The 25,444-nt window shown below is 44.7% G+C and overlaps 2 protein-coding genes and 1 long non-coding RNA gene across 5 annotated transcripts in view; 2 read left to right on the top strand and 1 right to left on the bottom strand.

Moving 5' to 3' along the window:
- LOC122536903 (5'-3' exoribonuclease 2 homolog) overlaps positions 1-4,382 on the top strand; it is a 32,013-nt gene extending 27,631 nt beyond the window's left edge. For both annotated transcript variants that reach the window (XM_043669683.1, XM_043669682.1), the window contains exons 16-17: positions 1,963-2,186; positions 3,112-4,382. In XM_043669683.1, the coding sequence (XP_043525618.1) occupies positions 1,963-2,186; positions 3,112-3,192 (305 nt within the window). In that variant the 3' untranslated portion in view covers positions 3,193-4,382. The remainder of the gene's footprint in view (positions 1-1,962; positions 2,187-3,111) is intronic.
- A 1,557-nt stretch (positions 4,383-5,939) lies between these two features.
- The window catches only part of LOC122536906 (homeobox protein Nkx-2.4), a 44,502-nt gene continuing 24,997 nt past the window's right edge, over positions 5,940-25,444 (bottom strand). The window contains exons 4-5 of one of the 2 annotated variants that reach the window (XR_006308508.1): positions 17,291-18,013; positions 5,940-5,951 (exon numbers count right to left, since the gene is read on the bottom strand). Coding sequence is in view for 1 of the 2 variants with exons in the window: in XM_043669691.1 (XP_043525626.1) it covers positions 17,672-18,013 (342 nt within the window). In the remaining variant the exon portion in view is untranslated. Of the gene's footprint in view, positions 5,952-16,258; positions 18,014-25,444 lie in introns of those variants that run through there. The other variant, XM_043669691.1, reaches the window with a different exon arrangement.
- Positions 11,789-13,059, top strand: LOC122536917. The gene is made up of 3 exons (XR_006308509.1): positions 11,789-12,187; positions 12,271-12,515; positions 13,020-13,059. It is a non-coding gene; the product is annotated as an uncharacterized LOC122536917 (long non-coding RNA).

Here is a 25,444-nt window from a genome sequence, read left to right as displayed (position 1 = left end):
AACCACCACCGTTCCCGGGGCTGGAATCCACAGGGGATGTTATTGTTGCTACAGAGAGAGAGAGAGAGAGAGAGAGAGAGAGAGAGAGAGAGAAAGAGAGAGAGAGAGAGAGAGAGAGAGAAAGCGGTCGTCGAGCTGCTGGAAATAGAGACAGTGTGTAACTGTTAGGCTAGAAATCTACCGGACCAACCCCCTCTCTCCTCCTTCGTTCAACCCTCGATAATATTGACGGTGTTTGCCGCCTCCTATTACCAGCTCGATTGAACCAAACTATACGATTATCATGCGTCACTGATAGTCTCTCTAGATTCGACAAGGTCCCGAGTCCTACGAGCAGAAAGAAAATCTTTGTTGACTTAGTACTTGAATGACAATTTCCCAAGACGAGATAAGAAACGTTGATCAAAGAGAGAAAGAGAGCGATAAATAGTCATTCGGTTATAGAAAAGAAGAATTGGGCAACTATGCGAAATAATGGAATCATTTAAAGGAATGATCATTTTTGGTGTCTGTCTATTATTGGACACCTTAGTTCTCTCTCTTTTCTCCATCACATCTCCATTGACACGCACGCATTGCATCCAAATGGATTTAATACAAACTTTAATACAAAATGACGAAGAGTCTCAGAAACGGTTGAACAACGGTTCAATCGTAGACAGTCGTTTCGAATATAGCCTTTAAGCCGGAGCAAGTGGTTCGATGGTCCCTTGGTTTAAATGCATTCATAGCCAGACAACGAGTGACGCTCGCACGTGGAATACATGAATACGAAATTCTTGAACTTCATTACCGGAACGGTTTCTGCCGTGGCAGTACTTGGTTCGCCAAGTCGTGAAACCACGGCCCGGATAGTACTTGCAGCACGATGCCCGACCCCATCGACCATGGGTCTGTACACAGCGAGCCGAGTTTTATCGACGGCGCGCAGAGCTCCTCCGCGGGTAGCTTATAATCAATTCAATTAAAATTGATTTCCACTCGTCGCGATACATCAAACAAAACGGGCCGTTGGTCCCTCCTCCTCCTCCTCCTCCTCCCTTCCTCCTTTCTCTCTCTTCTTTTTTTCAATGCTCTCGCCTGTATCGCTCTCTTATTTCGTACTTGCCCCTTGACTACCGTAAAAAGCATGATCTCGTGATTCGAAACCGAGTTATAAATATTCAACGGCGAGAGTCAAAGACGGGGAGGTCTGGACAAATAGTTAGAAAGGGGGAGGGAGGGAGGCACTGGTAACCGTTTTGTTCTTTTGTCAGCGTCGTCATTATATTGTACCTTCAATTTTTTTTTTTCTTTTTTTTTTCCCTCCGTGGCAGTCGTGTTTACGTGGGTGTGCAACAGCGCACGAGGATTCGACTGCTGCTTCCTGCCGCCAACATCGGGGGTTGAAACGACACGATTCGTGTGTATAACCAGGGCCTATCCTTCCTTCCTTCTCTCTCTCTCTCTCTCTCTTTCTGTGGTATGTGATGCAGCGTGCGTGTCTGATTTTCCTCGTATCGCTGATGCACTCACGCAGGGTGAGACACGCGCCTACACCGGGCGCATTGCCCTTTCGAAAATCCGTTATTAGCATCGAGCCTCCATTATGACGTTTCGCGATGCTGACGAATACTTCGGCCGTCGCCGTTCCGTTCCGTTTTCGTCCTCCGTGGCTGTGCACGCGCGTTTACATACTATTCGAGGGAACACAGGACACGCGCCGCCACGCTCCAAACTCTCTCTTTCACCGCGACGTCTACGGTGAACGTTGTGCCTTCTGTTCTACGTTTCCCTCTTTGTCTTTTGCGTGTCGACGATAGACGGAGATATTCTCGACCCGAGTTTTCATTCAAGCAATTAAGCATTCAATGGTAATTCCACATGATGATGGCGAAGAGTTCGTGACATTTGGACGCGTTGCTCGTTGCATTCTGAAACCAATTGCATAGTCAGGTGTCGTTTTTTGGTTGATTGTCCCAGGTTACCAGAGTACAGACTACCAAGGAGGAAGATACGAGAGTGCAGGATCTAGCCAGCTTCCAATAACGCCTGGCCCATGGGCGAGAGGGTACGGCCTGCCTCATAATTATCAATGTTACCCGGAGTACCAGCAAACGAATAATTACAGCGGCCAACAGTATGGGCGAAACAATTACCAGAATCCGCAGTACAACAGCTACGGGTCGCAGTATAATCAGCATCGGGTAAGATTTTATTATTTCAATTTTAAATGATAACTCCTGGAACTGATGGGGCGATTAATTAACGAACCGAAGGAATGTTTCCCTTGCAAGTGAACTTTTTTTTTTATAAGAAGAATATTTGTTACAAGAATTTTCATTGAATAATATTACTTGTAAGAAGCGTTCTTACTATTTATTATAATAATATAATATTACTATGACTATATAATGTAATATTAATAATATATAATAATATAACATTACTGTTATTGTGTAATATAATATTAATAATATATACTAATATAATATTAATAATATATAATAATATAATATTACTATTATTATGTAATATAATATTATTATTACTATATAATATAATATTACTATTACTATAATATAATATTACTGTTATTATGTAATATAATATTAATAATATATAATAATATAATATTATTATTACTATATAATATAATATTAATAATATATAATAATATAATATTATTATTACTATATAATATAATATTAATAATATATAATAATATAACATTACTATTATTGTGTAATAAATAAATTAATAATATAAAAATATAATATTACTGTTATTATGTAATATAATATTAATAATATATAATATAATATTACTATTACTATATTATATAATATAATATTATCATTACTATATAATATAATATTACTATTATTATGTAATATAAAATTAACAATATATAATAATACAATATTACTATTACTATATAATATAATATTAATAATATTACTATATAATACGACATTACTCATAAGAACTATTCTTACTTCCCTTGAGTAATATTTCAAAAGTTCAAATATTCATATAAAAAAAGGTTCAGTTGAATATATATATATATTGTGTACCTGTATATAAAATGCATTCGTCGTATAAACCTGATAATTTTCTACTGTGTTCCAGAACTATTCTTCCAACTACCAGGGGAATAGCGGGGGAAGTGGAGGAGCAAACAGGGGAGGAGGCTGGAGACGGTCGTCGTAGATTTTTGTCCGACTAACGCCATCGTGGATCTGCAATTTAATTTTATAAGGAATTCCGCGTTCGAGTGATTTCTGAATTCACTCGGAATCGTGGAACTATGCTTAAGGGGCAAGGATTTATCTCACCGCGAGCGTCGTGGCGTACGTTGGTCTCATTCCAGCACTCGTTTTTCACGAAAAGATGATTTGCTGCGTTTGAACTCAGCGGCACTGTCACTCGCCTGTATAACAAATAATTGCAATTTTCTTTTTTCTTTCTTCTTCTTTTAATGGAAAGACGTAGGTTAGACGCATAATCTGATCTGCGATGGCGGCTATTATTCACAACTTAGCAACGTAAGAAACCTATCAAGTGTAATTTTATATGAATTAACTCCAGTGCAAACACACAAAAGAAAAAGAAAGGAATGTATGATATCACGATAAGGCGCTAGAAAGATTGCCATGACTTGGACTGTTGTGAAAGTTTTAAGTAGAAGTGGCAATCTTTAGGCGAGTACAATTTCTTTACCAAAATTTCATTGTACAATCAAAAATTCCAGCAATTATGTTATGTGTATCGTTGACTCGCGTGTTTATTGTCGATCAGCGCAGCTTGGTATCGTTCTTTTCGTTTTCCCTTTTTCATTTTGCGACAAAGTTCGTCGATATCGATGAATGAATCATAACACTGATAAGTTACGAGTCTCTTAACTCTAGCAAGAGTTTTCTCAAGTTCCAATGAAGATTGCTCTTGTCACTATCGATACAGGAACTGTGAATTATACAGGCATTCTGAATTATAACAACGCAACAATAACTATTGATTGTAATACAGAATATTTGACGAGACGAACATTGCCTGCTTATTTTCTTTTAGCTCTCGTCCTAATCAAAATATTGAACAAACACCTTCACGAGCAAGAAAGTTAAATCACATTGAAGAGATCGAGAAATATTTTTTTTCACGGGACATGGGATTTTGACGAGCGACGTCGTTTCGAAAAAATTTTGATTCTCTTCGTTTGACAGATTACTTTCTGTACCGAGGCCGCAGCCTCGATCGTTCGTACATATCGTTGGTGTATAATCAAGCGAGGAAATCTGTAAAGCTTTTTCATTACAACAACTTGCACGTTACACAAGGAGACTTTTATATTGTATTCACTTGAAGAAAAAAAAAAAAAAAAATATATATATATATACGATTTAGTTGGTTCTATGTTCATCAATCCTCTCGATCCAATCCTTGTCTGAAACAAAGAGAAATAAAATCAGTTCTTATCGCCGTGAAATTTCCAAGGTGTCTGTGTTTTTTGTGCACGAAAAATAAAGAAAATTTTAGGATACTGGAAGCCATAATGGCGATGAATAGCGTGGTGTGGTATCACGGCTGAAACCAGGCGGTTCGGGTACATCTGGTACCGGTCTACCAGAGCGGGCGAGCATTGAACCAGCGAGTGCCACTCGAGAAAACAATAGCGAGCAACGCTCTTGTTCTCTCTTCCCTTCTCTCTCAGTCTCTTTGGTCCTCTATTGTCACCCTGAAATCTGGAACCCATGTTGTAGAACCGTTTCATCGAAACCACGCTCGATCTCTTTAGTCGGACAAACTTTGCAAAATCGGCGCAGATTTCGTTTGCGACATGCTGATTAGAAAACGCGACGCAACGCGACGCGACGCGTAGCAGAGAGAGAAACATTTCTGTCTTGATTCTTTCCTAGAGAATTCTCTCTCCGAGACGAGGTAACAGTTCTAAGAAAATATTTGCGCGACACGCAATATTTGTGTGTCGAAGAATTTCCGATAAACATCTCACAATGGGCAGAGCATTGCGTCCTGCACGGCCCATTTAATTTCCATTGCCCGCATAAAGTTGCACCGGAGCCGATACTTCCGATAGCCCGCATGAGCACCTAACAATAAGTGTAAACAACTCTTTCGGCCCGAGCCTCTCACAATGTTCTCATCACTCTTTTCATTCCTTCGTTTCGCTTCTCTGTCCGAAATGGTCATCCAGCAGTTTCTACAAGCAGATCTTGCTCCGGTAACGTAATCAGCTTCAAAATTTACCTAAAACGTTAGCAATCTAGCATAATCATTTTTTAAAGACAGATTAAAATTTATTCGTTGTCCCAAGAAGAATTTCTAGCCCGCTTCATACCTGCAAAAGTTACGTCTACCGATGTTACTCGATGGAACGTTGTGTTCCTCTTTGAGGAATTTCGCGGGGGATATATCTCGAGCTCGGTTATTGCGTCTGCACGCGATTATGGATGATCGAGCCACGTCGTGCGTGCCGCGCATACTCCTCCACTCCGAAGTGCTCCTTTCTGTGAAGCATGCGGCGTTATCTCGGCTTCCTTGTTGTCCCTTTGATGAAATAAAGCACTATCCGCGGCGAGATCTACCCCACGTTAGTAGTTGCGGTTCCTGGTCTTCCTCTCTCTCTCTCTCTTTCTCTCCCCGCCGCGTATGTAAGTACACATCGCATACTTTCTCCTTCTCTCTTCTTTTATTCTCGAGTTCTCTCGACAGTGCAGGACACAATGCGGCCCTTACATCTTCATCGAGTACGAGTCGTCGCTTGCGTGTAATGCGTTCACTCTACTACGCTTTCCATACCCGGCACGTATACGAGTCTCGGAGCATTTCCTACTCGACTCGAATTCGCTCGGACAACACTCGCGTGTCTCCTTTCCTCTCGGTGCCTTGCGTCTCAAAGACGAGCGTAAATTAATTTAAGCCTGGCCTTGTTATTTTTTATCTCAGAGTACTTGCTTGCGTTAATGCTCGTTCCTTTTTTTTCCTTTTTTCAAGCCACGACGAATGTGAGATTTATTTTACCGAACCGTTGTTGGTGTTACCTGCAAAAGTAACGAAAAGAAATCAGCGTGAAAAAGTAAATTTGAATATTTGCAGGGGGTCGTTCAAAATTCAATATCCCTCTCCTCTCTCTTTCTGCGATCCTCGAATTCGGTTCAACGATTCTCCAAAATGTATCGTTCCTTCCAAACCATTTTCCATACTCTTTCTCTCTCGCCCATTTTTTTTTCTCTTTTTCTTTTTCTCTTTTTTTTTTATGTAACACCGGAGAAGCACGATTTTTTTCACAAAATACCAAGCGTCGCTCTCTCCAGCAAAGCCGATGTAAAACGCGTTTACGCCGGCGGACGTAGATTCCAATGCACTCGTGCGATCTGTGTGGCTGAGGAAAAGAGAAAACATAAAAACAACGGCGGAAAAACAGAAGCGGGAAAAGAGACAGAAGGGAGAGAATCGGGCGAAAGGGAGGGAGAGAGAGAGAGAGAGGCGAAAACAGAGAAAGAAGAAACTTTGGTGCACGTAACTGGAGGCAGTCCGTTGGGTGGTTGAATCGTGGAGTGGAAGGCAGTGAGAGCCCTTGTACGCCCATGGAGAAGAAGGTCCAGGTGCGCCCTCACCTCACACGACTCTGCTCCACGGCACATCCGAGTTCTCTTCTCTCCCTTCGTGTATTCTCCTCCCTTCTTCGGCCCTTTTTCTTCTTCTTTTCTCTCTTTTCTTCTCCCCGTGCTTCGTCTTCTTCTCCCCGTTTCTTTCACGTTTCCTTCTCCCCCGAAGAGCCGGCGTGCTCTCTCACGCGCTTTCCCTTGCGCCATGGTGGTGTACACCACCACCACGCGTCGCTCTTGGGCAACGTAAAAACGCAGCAACCCGTGTTGTACTGCACATACGGGACATACATACGTTGACGCAGCGATGCCGGTGTGTATGTACGTGCGAACGCGCACGCGCGTTTGTGTATATTCGTACACGGGTGCAGGCACCTAAAGGTAAAGAATAGAGAGTGAAGTACCGGCGTGCAAAATGGATGGCGGATGTAAATGCCAAGTAGCCACTCTCTTTCCTTCTCTCGTTTCTCTTTCTCTCTCGTCTCGCCTGGTCTCCGCGTGATTTGCCTTACTCTGTCCTCTTCCTCATTCGTGCGTATCGCTCTCTTCGTTTCGCGCCAACTGTGCCGGCCTGTGTTTGATAAGCACGCATTGGCCGAGTCCGTCTATGGTCGCTCGTGTAGCACGAAGCCACGCGGAAAGATCAAGCAGCTGCTGGATAAATTTCTGTACACGCTCCGAAACTTACGTTCTACGAGAGAACGGAAGTCGACCCAATTCGAAGAAGGTTAAAGATCGTACACTTACGGGCCAAATTTTCCTCTTACGATGTCTCTGTACGTATTTCCGTGCACGCAAAGTGCCATCTCTGATTCGAAGCAGGAAATTAGGTAATCTACTTTCGGCGATCGCGTAGAAACGAGACCGTAAGCGAATAGCAAACGTGGATCTACAAATGACGTCAGTGATATAACGATCAATAATCCAGAGATGGCGTTCGATCGACAGTGCGATATTCATCGTTGATTAAGCGTTCGCTGATCGTGGGATCAGATTATCTCGTGGCGCTCTCGGTGACGAGACGTTCATCAGCGAAGTAACGCGATCATAGTTGGAAGAGACAGTGGGTGGTCGGTTTTCGTGATGGGTCGCGGGAAGGTGAGCCCTTTGCTTGATGTGCACCTCGTTACCACGTCGACGGAGACGGGCTCGGATACCGGGATGACGCAGCACCGGCTCCTGGTTACCTCTAGCCCATTGTTCTCCCCGCATTTCTTCTTCAGCTCGTGCTCAAGTGCTCGATCGCTACCCTCCCTCGAAGCCCGGATCCCTCGCCGTACTTTCGGCACGTTGTGTCTCCGCGTACGTCCTTCGTGTCTAAACGAGATAGTAATTTTACTTTTGCTGTACGTCAATAAAAAGACGGAGGTTGTTTCGACAGAGTTCTAGTACTGTCATTTCGAACCAGTCGATCGAAACCGACAAAAATAATCGCCACGTCTTGTTGATCAAGAAGCAACCTGCCGATATATGTACGTAAGACGTATATTTAGACGCCTCGAAGAAAAATACCCGACCGGAATATTTAATGATAATAGACGAGCATAGAAAAGGTTAGTTGCGTAGTTTCTTAATGATTATGTTAATTTAGTCAGACAGTGAGTCAATTGAAATCAGTATGTGTTGAAATTATTATGTATTAACCTAAAAATAATTTAATTGTATTAACCTAAAAATAATTTAATTAATATAAATACCTACATATATGTAGCCATCTTGATCTATAATTTGATCAATAAAATACAAATCTAATATAATTTAATTAATATTATAAATACCTAGCAATACGCTATACTGATCTAGGGATAATTTGAACAATAAAATATAAATCGATATAATCGTAAATACGTAAATGTAGCAGTCCGCCATCTTGATCTAGGAAAAATTTGGTCAATAAGATGCAAAGATCTAATGACTTGAAGAAAAAATTATATATTTTAGATTGCAAAAAAATGATGGTTACACATATTAGACATTTTTTTATACGAACATCCAACGATCGAGAAAACGGTCGAGCGTAGGATTGACGGTTTCGGTAGTGGAGTGAGCAATCGGATAGGAAAAAGAGAGGAAGGTGACGAGATGCGGCCCCCCGCGAGGTTTCCCGCGCGGGGCACCCGCCTGTCGATAATGTCCCGTACCAGTTACCGACAAGGGCTTCACCTGCATAGCGCTAGCAGATTCCGTGGTTGACCCCCCGTGCGAAACAGGCCCCCTGCTCGCGTCACGTCGATTCCTTGACTTCGGTTGTCCAGTCTCGCGGAAATAACGACACCAGTCTCGCTCGTATGGAAAAAAAGAGCGACGAATGCCACCGGTATATCGTCACCCTGTCGTGGGGTGACGCAGAACGCCGTGCAGAAGCTGGCATAGCTCGCCCCTGGTGGCCTCGCCGTGTGTGGGAACCTTCCGATCTCGCGATTTTCCTTCGCCGTTCGAACATAACCTCTTGAGAGTTCACCGAATAGCCGATAGGCATATGCCGTTCATGTCACGGCCACCGAAAGCGCGCGGTCTTAATTTTTACAAAAGCGTTGCCCGTGCACCCCGTGTACTACCTTCTGCTCGATAAACAATATACCATCGTGTACGCGCCAACGGGCCGACGAGTGGCCTCTCTCGGTACAATGCCATCTTATGACATTTTCGAGTCCGACCGTTGTTGTCGAGTGCTTAAGTGCTCGTTATACACGCCGCGTCAAGCTTTTGTACCGTAGCAACTGTTTTCTCGGGCGTCGGCCGACCATGTTCGGGGATCGAACTCCTGCGCCAGTCTCGTTCCTTGCCAGTGAGAATTGAGAATTAATAACGGACCGAATAGTTGTCCCGCCAAATTTGTTCGGCGCTGCGCCTTCTATCGAAGAAATGCACACGCGGTGCTGTCTCCACCGAGGCTGATGTTTGCACGATCAATAGTACAAACGGGCAAATGACAAGGCGCTGCTCCAATCAACGACGGTTGAAAAAAGGAGAAAGAAAAAGATCGTTTGACATAATTCCTAGGTTTCCGTACATTGATCAATTATTGATTTTTGATAACCTTTTTAATGGGTTCACGTTCAAGGCACTTTTCCAATCAAAGAAAAAAAAGAAAAAAAGGTCGACAAAATTTATAGGTATCAACAATTTTTAATAATCTTCCAATACGGTCACGTTGTTGAATAATCTCATTGGCGTGGACAACAAATGATCCAGAACGGCTGTAACGCGGATCGATCAGTGGTCACCTTTTCTGACGGGTAAGTTTAAAGGGTGAGAGAGAAAAGAGCGCGAAAAAGAAAGTCTCGGTCAGTAGGTAGAAAGCCCGGCTGTCACAAAGAAACATTTTCCATCGTCTTCGCGAGCGATTTACTTCTGGAGGTCAAACTCGCCCACGCAACTGGCGTCGCTCCAGGGGCGTATCTGCGGGGCGTGTTCACGGAGAGGTAGCTCCAACCAGAGGCGGAGCCGCGTTTCCCCACCGTTTCCAATGCGCGATTTTCGCTACCGGCCGGAAACGCACACGCGTACTCCGGCCTGTGTATACACGCAACTAAGTCGCTGATCTCTGGGCTCGTGTGGGTGACACCATGACGTCGCACGCTCGGACATAGGTCACAGACAGTAGGCTCCGTGCCGAGTTTTCTTCGGCCGATCGTCGACCAAACCGATTTCTTATATGCCGTGACATTGAACGCCGCGTGGCGTTGAGCCGAGAGCCCCGAACAAAACCGCGCTTCGACTTTCTCTCCATTTATTTTCCGTCTTCGTCTTTGATAGAGTGCACTTCATTATTTGTCGACGAGGTTCCATGGACGAAGAACAAATCCCGCGAGTGCATCGAGCATCGAACACTTTCCATTCGACTCTGTTGTTCGGTTTTTTTTCAACTCCCTTGCTTTACCACCTAAATAGACGTACCTGTAATATATCCCAGTGAGTCTTACTTGCGTGCTATGAGACTGGAATATTATGAAGATCGCGTCCTTTTTTCTCTCTCTCTCTCTCTTTCTGCGCGTATTTGATATTTTTGCAATTGGTAGTTAGTTCCTTGATATTCACGATAATGAGAGTAGATAGAGGTGTACCAACGCCTTGAAACGTGTCGTATTTCGATCAAGTTTTTGAACAAGCAGTAAGTACGAGTATGAATAAACACGTGATCTGACTCTCTTATTGGAAAAGCATTTGATAAATAATGAATGAATCTTTGCCAAAATATAAAATACGAAAGAAACTACAGAAACGTTTGGAAACTCTGTTTAAAATAATTTCTATGGCTATGTCGACAGGGAGATTTGTTCCTTACGATGTGGGATGATTTTGAGTTTCACCGATCCTTTTGTTCGAAAATTGAGATTTAATAACGCATCGAGAGAAAATATGTTTCAGGTGGCGCAATCGGCTGCACTTGTGTGTATATATATATTTATATATATCTTACATACGGTGAACGAGGGAATATCGCAAATTCCCTGACGGCATGGATGGCAAAGGCATTCTGGCATAGCAATTACCTGCAGGGCGAGGGAGTCAAGTAGCAATATCTGGACCCGTTATCCAGTTCGGTTATCCCGACTGGAATGCTTTGTGTCGCCGGCAATCTGCATTTCTACCTGTTTGAATGGAAGTCTATGAGATCCGCGGCATGATTTCAAATGAAATCGACTCTTTGTCCCCCGGCCGGAAATTTCCAATTCAATAACGCGCCCAGGGAAACGCCGCGGCAACGACTGATTGACTTATACCCGGAATTGGATGGAAAACGCGAAAAGGTGGAAACGAATTTTTTTTTCAAGACTCTACGACCTTCAGTTTCAAGTCGATTTCAATATCAAATTTTAATATTGAAAGTTAACGTTCAACTTTGTACAGGTGCACGTTGTACACGGAGCCTTCGGAATTTGTAATTGTTATCGGCAATTCTGCCGGATAGAATATCTGAACCTTCAAGCTCTCGCGCTGGCAACTGGTTCGCGGACCATAACGAGTGACCGAACCGTAATACAATGCGTAATTCGTCGCTTTCTTCTTCCACTGAACTCGTCGGCATGATGTCACTGGCTAGAAATTATTAAGAAGTAACAAACTTATGTAAATATATTACAAATATACTTAAAACTGAGGAAATGTTGCAATTTGGGACAGAAAATTGCGTCGACGTGCGTGGCACGTCGTTCCAGCGCAAGAGGTTGAGCGAATGAATGAATGTGTCGCAAATGTTTCAGCAAACCAGTGTATTGGCACTTGACCTCTGGAAATTTTGTTTCATTGGAATCAATGAATGTGACACGAGTGTCAGGAATCTGCTTGGCAACCCTTTGCAATGCATTAGACTCTCGCAGCTCTATCAAGGGAGGAAGACGACATTAGCATCGAGGCTAAGGACCACCCTTGCCTCGCGTTCGCGTCTTAGATCGAAACAGCCCCATGTTTTCGCCGGCTTGGTATTCATGAACGGGGTTCCAACGTGGGACATTCGAGTTCCTCTCTTCTTCCTTCATGAATTTACAATCGGAGCGAAGAAATCGCGTAGACGAGGCTCGCACGTGCCACGCTTCCGCGAGAAACTGCGCGGAACATTGGAAATTTAAATTCCACGAGTTGGTTCCACGATTTGTAACGAAAATTATTTCGTTCTAAAACATCATAAAAATATATTCTATATTCGGAATATTTGTTTTAGATGAGTCTACATTTCCTTCTGAAAACGATCATCCTGTAGTACGCAAAGTGAATACTCCTATCGATTTCCTACGTCCCACAATGGTCGTCAGAAATGAGCAAAAACCCGTCGTGCTCGGTAATCGTATCGAGCAACGAATCCGTGATCCAGCTAATAAGAGCGACAGCGTCGAAGGAAGGGGGAAAGAGAGAAATAATAACATGAAAGATAGAGGCTGGAGGTTTAGCCGGACGAGGGTGAATGGGGTGAGGGAAAGCGGATGGAGCCACGTGCTGCTGTCACTGGCACAGATTATATTATATAGGAATGGCAGCGAATAGGTGTAGGTATAAGCGTCGAGCGGCAGTTAATAAATATGATAATGGCGGGCATAGTGAGAGAAAGAGAGGGGTGTGTGGGGTGCGATATGGGATACCAGTGTATAAGAGTGACCACCAGAAGCAGAGGCCTGTCATCGTCAGGACCTCTCGTATGTCATGACGCGGTGTACGCACACATACACACACACATATATAAAGTGGCGACACGCGCGCGATGACAGCATCGAGCGCGGAACGTGTACTACTACCTTCTTCTTCCATTTTTCCATTCTTCGTTATGATGTAATTGTTAACGCGAATTTGGAACCGCGTACAATCCTGAACAGGTTACTCGAATACACCTACTTACTTGATTCCTACGACAAATTACAATACAAATAAAAGAACAACTCTCTCCTTTAGAGTGTTAACTCGTCTTCTCTTTTTTAGGAATTGGTTTCTGTAACACACGAGCCAAGTGACATACCTGTTTGCAGAGCTACAAGTTATAGTAAGTGTTAGAATTATTATACATTCTAAACAATCGTGCCAATGAGAACATTCAACGCTATTATTATGCAATTAACGTGATATATATACTCTCCTTCGCTTTAGATCTTGCAGAAGGGTAACCACACAGATCCAGGGAAGAAAAAGACGTTGAAGTGGTAATCGTCGTCAGTTGGCGACGGTAATTCGCCGATTTAATAATTTCATAATATAAGGCGACGTGCCTTTTGGCCGCAGGGAAGAAAAAGAGAGGAACGAAGAGTATGGCCGGTTCCCCCCTCGGGGCTTTCATTAATCTCACTTCCGCCACGGAAGTCGAAAACAGTTTTCTGCTGGGCAACCTTTCCCTTTTGACCCGGTAAATTGCGCGCGCGTGCGGGCGTACGTACTACTTGCGCCCGTCGTGTACCTGTATCCCGCTCTTCCAGGAGCAATTAGTCACGGTGCTCTTGATAAATCGCCGGAATCCTCTACCCTACGGTGGGGTTAAGTCCCGGCTGGCGGCAGACCCTCGGCAAATATCCAATAACAGCCCGGCCCGGCGCTCCTGCCGGTGGCTTCTCTTCACCACCTGTGTCCCGGGCATTAACCTTCACCTATCGAGAAGATCGGCTTACCTTAATAATCGTAGAGCTACACCGTCGCATTTTCTAAGGGGGTTACGACGTTACCGGGCCAGGAACACGCGACGCTGGCTCGCGAGAGGGTGTTTCCATGGCACTAGTCGCAAGGCTAGTTCGTTCCGCACCATGAGAGAGAAACCGGCAAGGATGAGAAAAAAAAATCGTCGGAGATGTAATGAAACATTCTCAGCCCTCTTCCCCTCCGTTGGACAGGAGGCGTGCAGAATCATTCGTTGGATTTGATTGGGATGTCGAGTTCTTTACCTATATAAGGGAGGGTAATCAATCGACCTTTTTGAGAAATATGCTCCATGATTCCTGACGAATGTTACAGTTGGTTATCTTAGGGATGAGTCGGATTAATAATTAATAAAGTACATGGATACTTCTCTCTCTCTCTCTTTCTGTATGAAGTATCTTTAGAAAATCTGGCATTTATGCATACATCTGGGCCTTCTTGCTTAATCAGTGAATGTGTGTTAAAAAAAAAAAAAAACAGAGTTTCATAGTAGAATTATAGATATTTTGGACTCGTTGTTAATCCATGCAGGTGTATTTGAACCTCTCGCGAAGGTCAACAGGAAGAAAGAGGAGAGACGAGATTAGGATAGGATAGGATTGAGACGCGTACTCGACTCGGCAGGTATTCTACACAGCAAGCCTCGTCCCTTTGAATAAGTATCGTTTTATTAATATCTCTGTCATTATTTACAAAACTTTGTAATAATCTCTAAATTTTTCTTCACCATCACACGCTACTCGCTATTCGTCAATCGTTATACTTTTACGCTTTTTTTTTTTTCTTTTTTTTTCTTTTTGTTTTTTTTTCGCTGTACCTGTGTGTACGTGTGTGATTAATGTGTACATGTATCATCCGTCTGTGTACAGAGTTTCGTGTGTGTGTGCGCGTGTGTGTGTGTGTGTGTTATATTAATGTCAATAATGCTCGACTTTGCTAATTGTTTTACAGTAGAACACGAACGCCCCGCTTTGCGGTGCGTCGACGGCGAAATTCACCCACTTTTTCAACATCGGGCTCGACATTTTTTTTACCATTTCACTCTTTCATAATTCTTTCTCCCGCCGCTACCTTTGTCGCGTATGCGTCTAAATATCAGCATACCAGAAATTATATTTACACCATCTGTGACCTCGTTATCACAGCGCGCACATCACATCACCTCACTCTCTCTCTCTCTCTCTCTCTCTCATTCTCACTCTCACTCTCACTCTTTCGCTCTCACTTTTCTTTTCACATCCGGCAGGTTTTGTTTTCGTCTTCGTCCTCGTAGTCGTCGTCGTCGTCGTCGTCGTCGTTGTCGTTGTTGTCGTTGTTGACCGTGGAAAATCGATTCCTCTCCTCCTCCTCCTCCTACTACGTGTCGAACGACACCACGCCACAATTCTCGCGACGGATGCGACAAATACACATCTCGTGTAATATACATCTCTAACTATGTACACGCGTGTCCCCCGCCTGGAACACGCCTCGCGACACGATTTCACCGTTTCCATGCGAAGAGGAAAAGAAAGGAGAGACGGTTGGATCCGAGTCGTTTCAATTGAACAAAACCCCACGCGCCACCACCAACCTAACCGCGGGTCGATTAATCCGTTTCGACCACTCGCGATTCTCACGTACGTAACTCATGCTCGTGCACGCTTTTTCAGCTCCCCCTCCCCCCCCCTCCCCTTTTCTCAGAAGGGTTTCGCGCGAAAACTGAAAGAACACGTGCCACTTCCTTTCGACGCGAATACTCGCGGACGTACCGTACGTATCTCGGCGACTCTGGCGGCCGATTTTTCGCCGAGGAACAGTTTTCACTGTTCCATTGAACCAGTTGCTCGTAGAGAAATCGTGGTATGGTTTGCAGTTCGCGGTTCGGTGTGTTTTGTCGAGAGAGAACGAGCGAAATTCAAACGACCGAATGTTCTTCGCCCCTCGCCCCCGTTTCCTCGGTATTGCAATCGTATTCTGTACATTAGGGTGGTATCACAAGGTAAGGTGTTCAAGGATAAGTCGGGCCTCTGGAATGGCGGCGAACCTAGATGCAAAAGAGTTTAGAAAAATTTTTCTCGAGAATAACTGTGGATTGATTATCACGGGTGCTGAATTTATACGAATGGAAATTGTTAATCTTTTTGCGGTAATTTTTAATCTCTGTAATCGAGAATTATTTTACTCGAGTAATCAGAGATTACGCGACTTTAATTTTAATGTTGAGGTAATTTGATTAAAGTATTGGGGGAGAAAAAAAAAAAAGATTCTCGTCGAAGTGTCGAGAAATTCGTGTAAAAATTTTGCGCTTCCCCGTTTTGTTGTTTTCAAGTTTGTCTGATTTTTATTGACGCACGTTCTGAGTTATTTTTCTTTCTCTCTTTTCTGCTTTTAGGTTTCCAGAATTCCAACGCATTCTCAGCAATGCCTCAGCTCCTCCCCGAGGATCGCGATCCAAAGACGATTCACTCGATTTCGAGCTCGTTTCGATTCATCGGCTTCCTCTTCATATTACAATTTGACAAATTAGGATTACAAGAATTCCGAGAAATTTTCACTGTGCAACAAGAGTTTACAGAAAAAAGAAAAAAAAAAAAAAGAAAAAGAATGAATTGAATTAATCTGGACAGATTAATTCTTTGATCTATCGGAGCGGAACAACTGGAAATAATTGGAAATTTCGAAGTTAGTTTTCGCTGAACCGGTGTTGTTCCCTGTCCCAATGGAAACTCGAGCCCCTCCTCGAGGATATGTGTTGCTGCAACGCAACAATGTCGCGAAAGTGCGTCTCCGGTGACACACGCGGTGGACAGAACCGGTGTACGGTTTCTCGCAATTGGAATCGACGTGTTTTCGAGTACGCCCCGCACACCTGCAATCCTTTCCCGACGCGTTGCCTCTTTTGATTGCGAAGTGAAGCCAAATTTACCCGTGTTTAAAGTCAATTACGCTCGTTAACGCGCGTAATCCGGGAGCCCACACGGTGTTTCTCGGCGCATAATTTCGCGAACAATTCCTGTTTCGAAGCCACGTCACGTTCGCCTCCGTGCAATTTCAAACAATTACAATTCGTGCGTATCGCAAAATAAAAAGTTTTCCCTGTCGATTCAGCTTTCGTTCCTTCAAGGATGAAGCTGTTCAACGTTACGTTTGTGACAAATCAAGATTTACCCTAACCAAGAGGATTGAGATAGATTTCACAGATAAATTAAACATTAGAAATTGCTCGAACCTCGTTTCTATTCACTGACACGTGTCGAATCTGTCTTGCCAAGGTGGAATCAGATTGAATATTCAATGATTGGAAGGACCTTCCACGCTCTCCGGCAAGACAACAGAACAGAAGTCGAGCATTACATTTCTAAAATAACAAAAGCGTCGAAATAAACGACAAAACCGATGTAAGTACGTTGCGTCTTACGTTTGAGGCTTACTCGATATATTTATCATCCCAATTTCTTTCAGATCCGTCAAGATCCATCGACTCGGGGGAGGGGAAGATTCAAGACAACTGCCGTTGATCCAAATGTTTCAACCGACACTCGAGCGATTCGCACAGAGGATCCTTCACGGTATAATACTTCACTGACTGATCACTGACTCCTAGCAACCGCCCTGCGGCTCGCGCAGAAAATCATCAGCGTGCACAGTTTGTCAATGTATCTATTGGAACAAGTCGATTTCGTTGAAACGTTATTTCGATGACGACAACAACCGTCACCGAGAGTGTCTCTCTTTTATCCAGTGTCTGCGGGTGAGCATTCTCGTCACCAGGGAAGGACAGTGTCCTCTAGATCAGTCTCGTCGTTCAATTCCAATGAGCAGCCAGTCGAGGCGAGCTGTTCTAGAAACGACTCACAGAGGTCGGAGCGCGCGACGCAGCAGGACTGTCTCTAGGGGCTGTCTTCCATGGGGTACCAGGCAGCTGGACCTGCGACGGAGGGGTTGGCCCCCGCCGCGGATGGCATGTACTACCAGGCCCGGCCTTGGAACGGCAGGTACGCGCCGCATTGTGGCTGCTGCTGCTGCTGCATGCTCTGCTGGGCACCGGTCCTCGAGTACGAGCAATGCTGGAGACTCTGGCTGGACGTTATCACGTGGTTCACACCGACCACCGAGTGATGAGGCACCGAGGAGGCCGCGTGATGAGAGCCGTGAGGACTCGACGCCGCGGTCATGTGAGGCGCTGGACTTGCCAAGGCCGCGCTTGGTCCGCCGCGGCTACCCTCGTTCCCGCCTCCGCCGCCGCTTCCGCATGGCTTGCCGTCTTTCACCAGCACCGGCACAGCCACCCGTCGCGGCGAACTAGCGCTCTGCAACACAAAAATTGGATTACTCTTTCGATTACACCTAACCCAAGTAGATGGTTTTTCCATGGATTTGATCAGAGAAATGGTGGGCGAGGTAGGTACGTTTCAGCAGAATTTAAACTACAACGACACCATTCACTCGGTAGAATCGCTTGATCATCATTTCCAGAAAACTCGTGTCTCATCTCTGCCCATTAAGAAATGGGGAGCAAGATCCTAGAAGCGTTGCCTGTAATTTCTCTGACATCCGTCACACTGGTCCGAGAAAGAAACGACAGCCTAGTCTACCTGATCCGCCGGTGTGTAAACTCAGTCCACATGTAGGTGCACAGACTGTGTACGACGAACGTAGCGTACAGAAGACGTGGGACGACGTCGTGGCTCGGCTTCTGTGTTCCAAGCAAACACGTGGGCTCGGTAGGCACAGCAGGTACTTAACCCGCGCGATACCTCATGATCAGCATTCGAGCATACTCGTACTCTAGCAGCCGGAGACTCTCTCTCTCTCTCTCTCTCTTTCTCTCTTATTACGAATAAACAGTACCAGCTACCGTGGACCACAGGGTTCCAGCCGAGGCACTGTCGAGCCACGTCAACATCGAGAACTGCTGTCTCCCTCGTCTCCCCGCGTTTCTGTCCGAGGGGGATTCAATACGACGAGCGAGACCCCACGGCATGCCAAACAGAAGCCGAAGCAAGCCGGCCGAGTACCTGCCGGGACGACCACTCAGCTGTATCAACATTCGGTACACGACATTCCTCTTCGATCTCCGCGCCAGCGACGCTTTAATAATATGATCGCGACCGCTCAGAAATAACGCCTATTTCGGCTGACAGGCTCACGCCGCGCCTCTCCGCTCGGCCGTTCTTTGGAAATTGGAACTGAACGGAGAGGCGAGAGCATACTTTTTTCCCTCGATTTTTACAAAATCTGGCGACTTCAGCTGCGAGGATTGACATTCTCAGCAGGCGACAAAAAGAGCGGACAAATAAGGACAATGTAAAAGCTGTAAATATATCACAAATATACCATCGTATCGTAGGAGGTATAGCTGAAGATAACTGTTCAACTGTTTTCAGGGATTTCGCCACGAGAATGAAAGTTAGAATCACCGTGCACGTGAACGGAGAGGCGAGAGCCGTTTTTCGTTTTTTTCCTCGATTTTTATAAAAAATCTCGCGACTTCAGCTGCGAGGATTGACATTCTCAGCAGGCGACAAAAAGAGCGGACAAATAAGGACAATGTAAAAGCTGTAAATATATCACAAATATATCATCGTATCGTAGGAGGTACAGCTGAAGATAACTATTCAACTGTTTTCAGAGATTTCGCCACGAGAATGGAAATTAGAATCACCGTGCACGTGAACGGAGAGGCGAGAGCCGTTTTTCGTTTCTTTCCTCGTTTTTTACAAAAAATTTCGCGACTTCAGCTGTGACGATTGACATTCTCAGCAGGCGACAAAAAGAGCGGACAAATAAGGACAATGTAAAAGCTGTAAATATATCACAAATATACCATCGTATCGTAGGAGGTATAGCTGAAGATAACTGTTCAACTGTTTTCAGGGATTTCGCCACGAGAATGAAAGTTAGAATCACCGTACACGTGAACGGAGAGGCGAGAGCCGTTTTTCGTTTTTTTCCTCGATTTTTATAAAAAATCTCGCGACTTCAGCTGCGAGGATTGACATTCTCAGCAGGCGACAAAAAGAGCGGACAAATAAGGACAATGTAAAAGCTGTAAATATATCACAAATATATCATCGTATCGTAGGAGGTACAGCTGAAGATAACTGTTCAACTGTTTTCAGGGATTTCGCCACGAGAATGGAAATTAGAATCACCGTGGACGTGAACGGAGAGGCGAGAGCCGTTTTTCGTTTCTTTCCTCGATTTTTACAAAAAATCTCGCGACTTCAGCTGCGAGGATTGACATTCTCAGCAGGCGACAAAAAGAGCGGACAAATAAGGACAATGTAAAAGCTGTAAATATATCACAAATATACCATCGTATCGTAGGAGGTATAGCTGAAGGTAACTGTTCAACTGTTTTCAGGGATTTCGCCACGAGAATGAAAGTTAGAATCACCGTACATGTGAACGGAGAGGCGAGAGCCGTTTTTCGTTTTTTTCCTCGATTTTTATAAAAAATCTCGCGACTTCAGCTGCGAGGATTGACATTCTCAGCAGGCGACAAAAAGAGCGAACAAATAAGGACAATGTAAAAGCTGTAAATATATCACAAATATATCCTCGTATCGTAGGAGGTACAGCTGAAGATAACTATTCAAGTGTTTTCAGGGATTTCGCCACGAGAATGGAAATTAGAATCACCGTGGATGTCGGCGGATCGACTGATGCATACTACCGGGGGAGTACACGGGAAAGGAAAAATCAACGGAGTACGTAACAACAATTCGATTCGAGTGGCCAACACACGAACTTACGTGGCACGTTGGCGCTGGCCGCGAGGCATAAGTGCAGGCATGCCGTGCACTTCACGCTGACAAAGTGACGATTACGCTAAACGCATGACGGTCGGCGCGCGCGTCACGCGTCACGCCACTTTAGCCACTTCAACACGCGTTAAGCGATTTCCGGCGAAAATGGCCGTGCTTAGGAACGGAGTAGTACGTGTTTATGAGCGGCGACCACTGCCGCCGTGCATAATGAGCCTCAATGTTGCGGTGATCGCCACTGGCCGCGATTGGATTCTCGGGAAACGTATTACGCGTCGATTTTCCTCTCTCTCTCTCTTCGTGGACCACTGTCCCCCTAATGGTACGTAGGTGCATATACATGTATTTCTTCCGCGGGAGCGATCGTTGTCACCGGTTGCTTTTTGGGTTAAGGACTCGACCGAGATTCTATTTTTTTTTCCCCCCATTTGTAGGTACTACCGGAGGAGGTGTTGCAGGTTCAATTCCCTGCAAATTCTGTTGATCAGAATTTGAAAATAGGAATAAGATTCGGAGAAGTATGAGAGGAAAGACACAGCTGAAGGCGAAACTCCTCACTTTGATACATGTATGAGGAACGAAGGAAGGGACATTTGCGAGATAAAGTTGCACTTGAGAAACATCCATGCGATCCATGCACCTACTCATAGTCGTATCGAATATACAAATGCGACGTGCCAGTGACTTCCACGCGAATGCATCTCCCGTGGAAAAACACTCGTCATCGTTGGAACTGATATAATTAACTAAAAGCTGGGCTCTACCCAGTGCCACGGCTTTTCCCCTCCTTCGCTCCTCTTTCTCTCACCACTACCACCACCACCACCACCATTAAGCAGTCCAGCCCGACGGTCGTCTACGTTTCGTTTCTTTACAGAAGCCTCGGCCGAACAAAGAACCACGTGAAGAGATATTAAAAGATTTCTGCCGGGACCTCTCGTTTCCGCAACGAATGGAATTCAATGGGTTCCGTAAACGAGAGAGTGGTTTTTAAATCTAATAACCGATGTTTTACCACAAGTGTAATTACATTAGGCGGTCTCTCGATATCCGCCAAACAGCTTTCGCGCTCTCTTCCTTCCGGAAAAAAAGAGAAAAAAAAGAGAGAAAAGGGAAGGGAAAAACCGGGCCACCTATTTTTTTCTCAAGACGCTTAAAGGATGAATCTTTTGTCTCGGAGACAATATTGAGAATTAACGACGAGCGATAGTCTGTCATCGAGTTTGATCAAATTTTTAACGTCAACTTCTCAGGTAAGTGAAAACTCCAACTCGAGTAACATCATCATATCTGCGATTTGTACTGAAAAGAAGAAAAATAATTGCAACGAGCGAATCAATTTTTCTTTCCCTCCACAGTTATCTGAACAGAGTTGAAATCCATCCAGAGCTACGTTATAAATTTTGTACCTAGGAGAAGAAACAACTGATGCGAAGCAATTCTAAAGTTATCCAAGGAGACGCTGAATTCTCAGAAAATGTCCTCGCTTCCACGCTCCGAGTGGAAGAAGAACGTCGTAGGCGTTTAGCGTGATCTCAATCGCGACACGAAGTTACAGCCGGTGAGTCGGAAGATCGGCGGCTCGTGTCTCGGGAGAAGGATTAATCGATATCAATAGTAGTAGTATTGGTAACCCCGATTCGCGTCCAGGTGTTGTGCATGACTGTACTCACGGCAAGATGGCGACCGGTCCTCGAGAGAGCACCCGTTTCCGCGCTCCCCTGCAGGATACCTCTCTACACCCCTCTCTTGTCATTCTCTCTTTTTCTTTCTCCTTCTCGCCCGCTCTCGCCCGGCCTCGTCTTTTTCTTTCTCTTTCCTTTCCTCCTGTTCGCTCGCTCGCGCTGCCACTTGAAATTTTTTTACCGCCGCGAGGGGAGGAAATGGAATAAAACGAAAGAAAAGAGGGGGAGGGGGGAGAAAAAGAGGGAAAGGGGAAAAAAAAATCGGAGCTCTGCCTGCCAACTCGTCGACGACGTCAACGACGACGTTTGCTGCTGCCTACCTTGTGTCACGTGTTATTTTAAACCTCGTAAATGATCAACATTTGTTGAAAGATACTTGCAAGTTTCAAACTTCCTTTGCAGCTTGGAACGAATCTCGTCGATGACTTTCCGAAGGAGATGCTCTCGTGTTTGGAAAAACGACACGTAAGAAGAAGATACAGTACCTGCTTACGTGACCAGTTACTTTGTAAGAAATCCTCCGTGAGTACCTCTGATTCTCTATTGAATCCGACAGTAAGTAAGCCGCACGGTAGTTACTTAACTGTATATTTATCTGTTTTTAAGGGTGACTGCAACAATAAATTGCAACAAGAAACGAGAACAAACGCACGGTCACTTTGTGAAATGAAGTGGCGGCGACCGAGCTTTGGAAGAAAGCGGAAAATCTAGTTTCCCCGCTACTGAGATCTATCTTAGAAACTACGCATCCTCATTGTGTAGACTAACAATGCTACCATACTCGACGTATAGTATAGGTGTACGTTTGTTTACCTACTATTTCGCGTCACGGCGTGCAGATCGAGATGATAGAACGCCAAAAATGCCTTGCATAGAACAGGGAAGAACGCCATTGAATTGACATTAAGATACTGTAGCGTACAGCAGAAAAAGAAACAGGCGAGTTGCTCCACGCTCTACGGAAGAAGAAAAGGAAGCGTAAAAGAGAGACAGGGATCGGGAGGAGAGATGAATGGAAACGAATCTACGGGGACCACGAAAAACTAACGAGTAAATTATGGGGCGGCTGCTCGCCCTGGCGTGGACGAATCGAGGGGAAGAACGGTTTACAGATCGGACCGCCGGATAACTTTCAGCACCATTAATGTTCTATGGATGTTTACAAGCTGCCGCTTGGCGACGGCTACGCTGACGACTGTGTCGACCCAATTTAGGGACAAGATCAATCGCGATCTAAATAACCAACTACTCGTTACATGCTCGAACGGTGTCATTGAAATTGAATCACTCAACACGACTGTGTGTGGCAGACGTTTTTTCCACGGGGCATCGGTATCACGTCTTACGTAAATAAATAAATGAATGAATGAATGACGCAACGAATGAATCTCTCGCGTTAGAAGAGCGAGAATCAATTTAAAAGCGAGGCTGATACACATTCATTTCACGGACGATGAAATTTTTAACTGATTTCAATGTGGATCAAGTGTTCCGGCCGGTTAAAAAACTAGATATCGATCGGAACACAGGAGAATGATTTTGATCCGCCGTCAGCCGCAAAAGTGGTTTTATACGAGAATCGGACGACCGTTGTTGTGCCCGTTGCCCATCGAAATTCGATGAAACGGGCGGGGGAGGAGAGAGAGAGGGTCGATGCCGGCCGAAAAACGCGCTATGAAAATCCGCTTACGAAACGCCATTCCGCGGCGTTTCGTGGAGTGTCGTCGCTCACGCTCGGCTGTACGAGTGTGCGTGTCCTTTACAAAAAAATATTTCCAGTCACAGGCAGAAATACGGCGTCACGTTGCAGAAATAAGAGGGAGAAGAAAACGATAACGAAGTACACACACGCAGGCACACATCTAGTTGGGATGGAAATGATTTGAAAACATTTCCAAGAAACGCGTTTCGCTGGCCGTGCAAGAAATTCATTTCGAGGCGTGCAGGAAACTGACGGCGAGCAAATAATCGTTGGCATGTTGACACGAAAATGATTTTCAGTGTCGGTGGGACGTACACGGCGCGTTCGATTCTCCCCGGTTAACTCGAATCGAACGATTTGCCGCTAATGCACACGCCAGGGCATCCGTGATCCCGCATACACATACCCTACTCTAATGTATTCACCGGGACCGAGTCTCTCTCTCTCTCTCTCTCTCTCTCTCTCTGTGTATCAGCACGATCGGCCGCTGTCTTCTGACGTCTCTTTTGAATGTTATTCCAGAGAACGAGAGGGAAAAGAGGGAGCCCGGGTGCCACGCTGGAGGAGCGATTCGTATTCGTCAGTGCGTGCGACGAGATCGAGACAGGGCACGTTTCTCTCGAGCTTGCAATTACTACCTATATCTCGGGGAATCTGGCGCGTCATTATTAAAACCGATAAAAAAAGGAGAGGGAAGGGAGAGAGAAAGGAGGAGAGCAGAGAAGGAGGAAAAGGGCTTGTTTGATGGGTTCCTATTGACGCGAAATAATGTTGTAGGATATTGCACGCTTTCAAAAGCCCTGCCTCTTCTTTGTATTTATAATGTAACAGTAGGTGAAATTTGAAATTACGATTTTCTTTTTTTTAATTGTTTCCACGTATAAGTAACAGTAGCTGCAACGTGAACGTACAGACATTTTGCAATTATTTTATTTTATTCCAGACTTGGAGCATTTCAATTTATCAGTGCTGCATCGTGGTCAATGAATCGTGATCCCGGCGAGATTCAAACCTGAATTCTGTCGCTCGTTAGAGGATGAAAAACATAGGGGGAAAAAAGATAGCGTAACAAGATGTATCTGCGTGGAAAAAAAGGACGGAAGGAAAGAAACAAAAAAAAAAAAAAAAAAATAAAAGAAAAAATAAAAGGTAAAAAGAAAATAAAAATCATACTGTAATAGCCAGTCGTGGAAACATCGTGGTAATTACGTGTTTAACACAGACGATTTTACGTTTCAGGGAGGTCGGTATCCCGGCAAAAATTTCGGCTGGAATAACGAAATGAATGCAGAATCGCTACGAGTCGGTCGAGTGGCCCACTCGAAACGAAATACGATGTGGATGCGAGGATCCCGTGCCCGGGCGTCCGTGCCGGAATATTTTTCATTTAAAAGCATTTCATTTCGAAATGCTCGATATTTTGTTGTGTGTGTCTCGCCGTTTTGAAATCCCTCGGAAAATCCGATCTATCGAGGACGCGTATTATTATCACACGACAGACGGTCGAGCGACAGAGTTTTAATTTAATCCTTCGCTTTCTCTCTCTCTCTCTCTCTCTTTCTCTCTCTCTGTCTTTCGCCTCTT

Source organism: Frieseomelitta varia, unplaced genomic scaffold, assembly GCF_011392965.1.
Source record: "Frieseomelitta varia isolate USP_RPSP 00005682 unplaced genomic scaffold, Fvar_1.2 scaffold_876, whole genome shotgun sequence".
Lineage (NCBI taxonomy): Eukaryota > Metazoa > Arthropoda > Insecta > Hymenoptera > Apidae > Frieseomelitta > Frieseomelitta varia.
The sequence above is the reverse complement of the archived record's forward strand: the minus strand, read 5'-3'. Positions and strand labels throughout refer to the sequence as shown.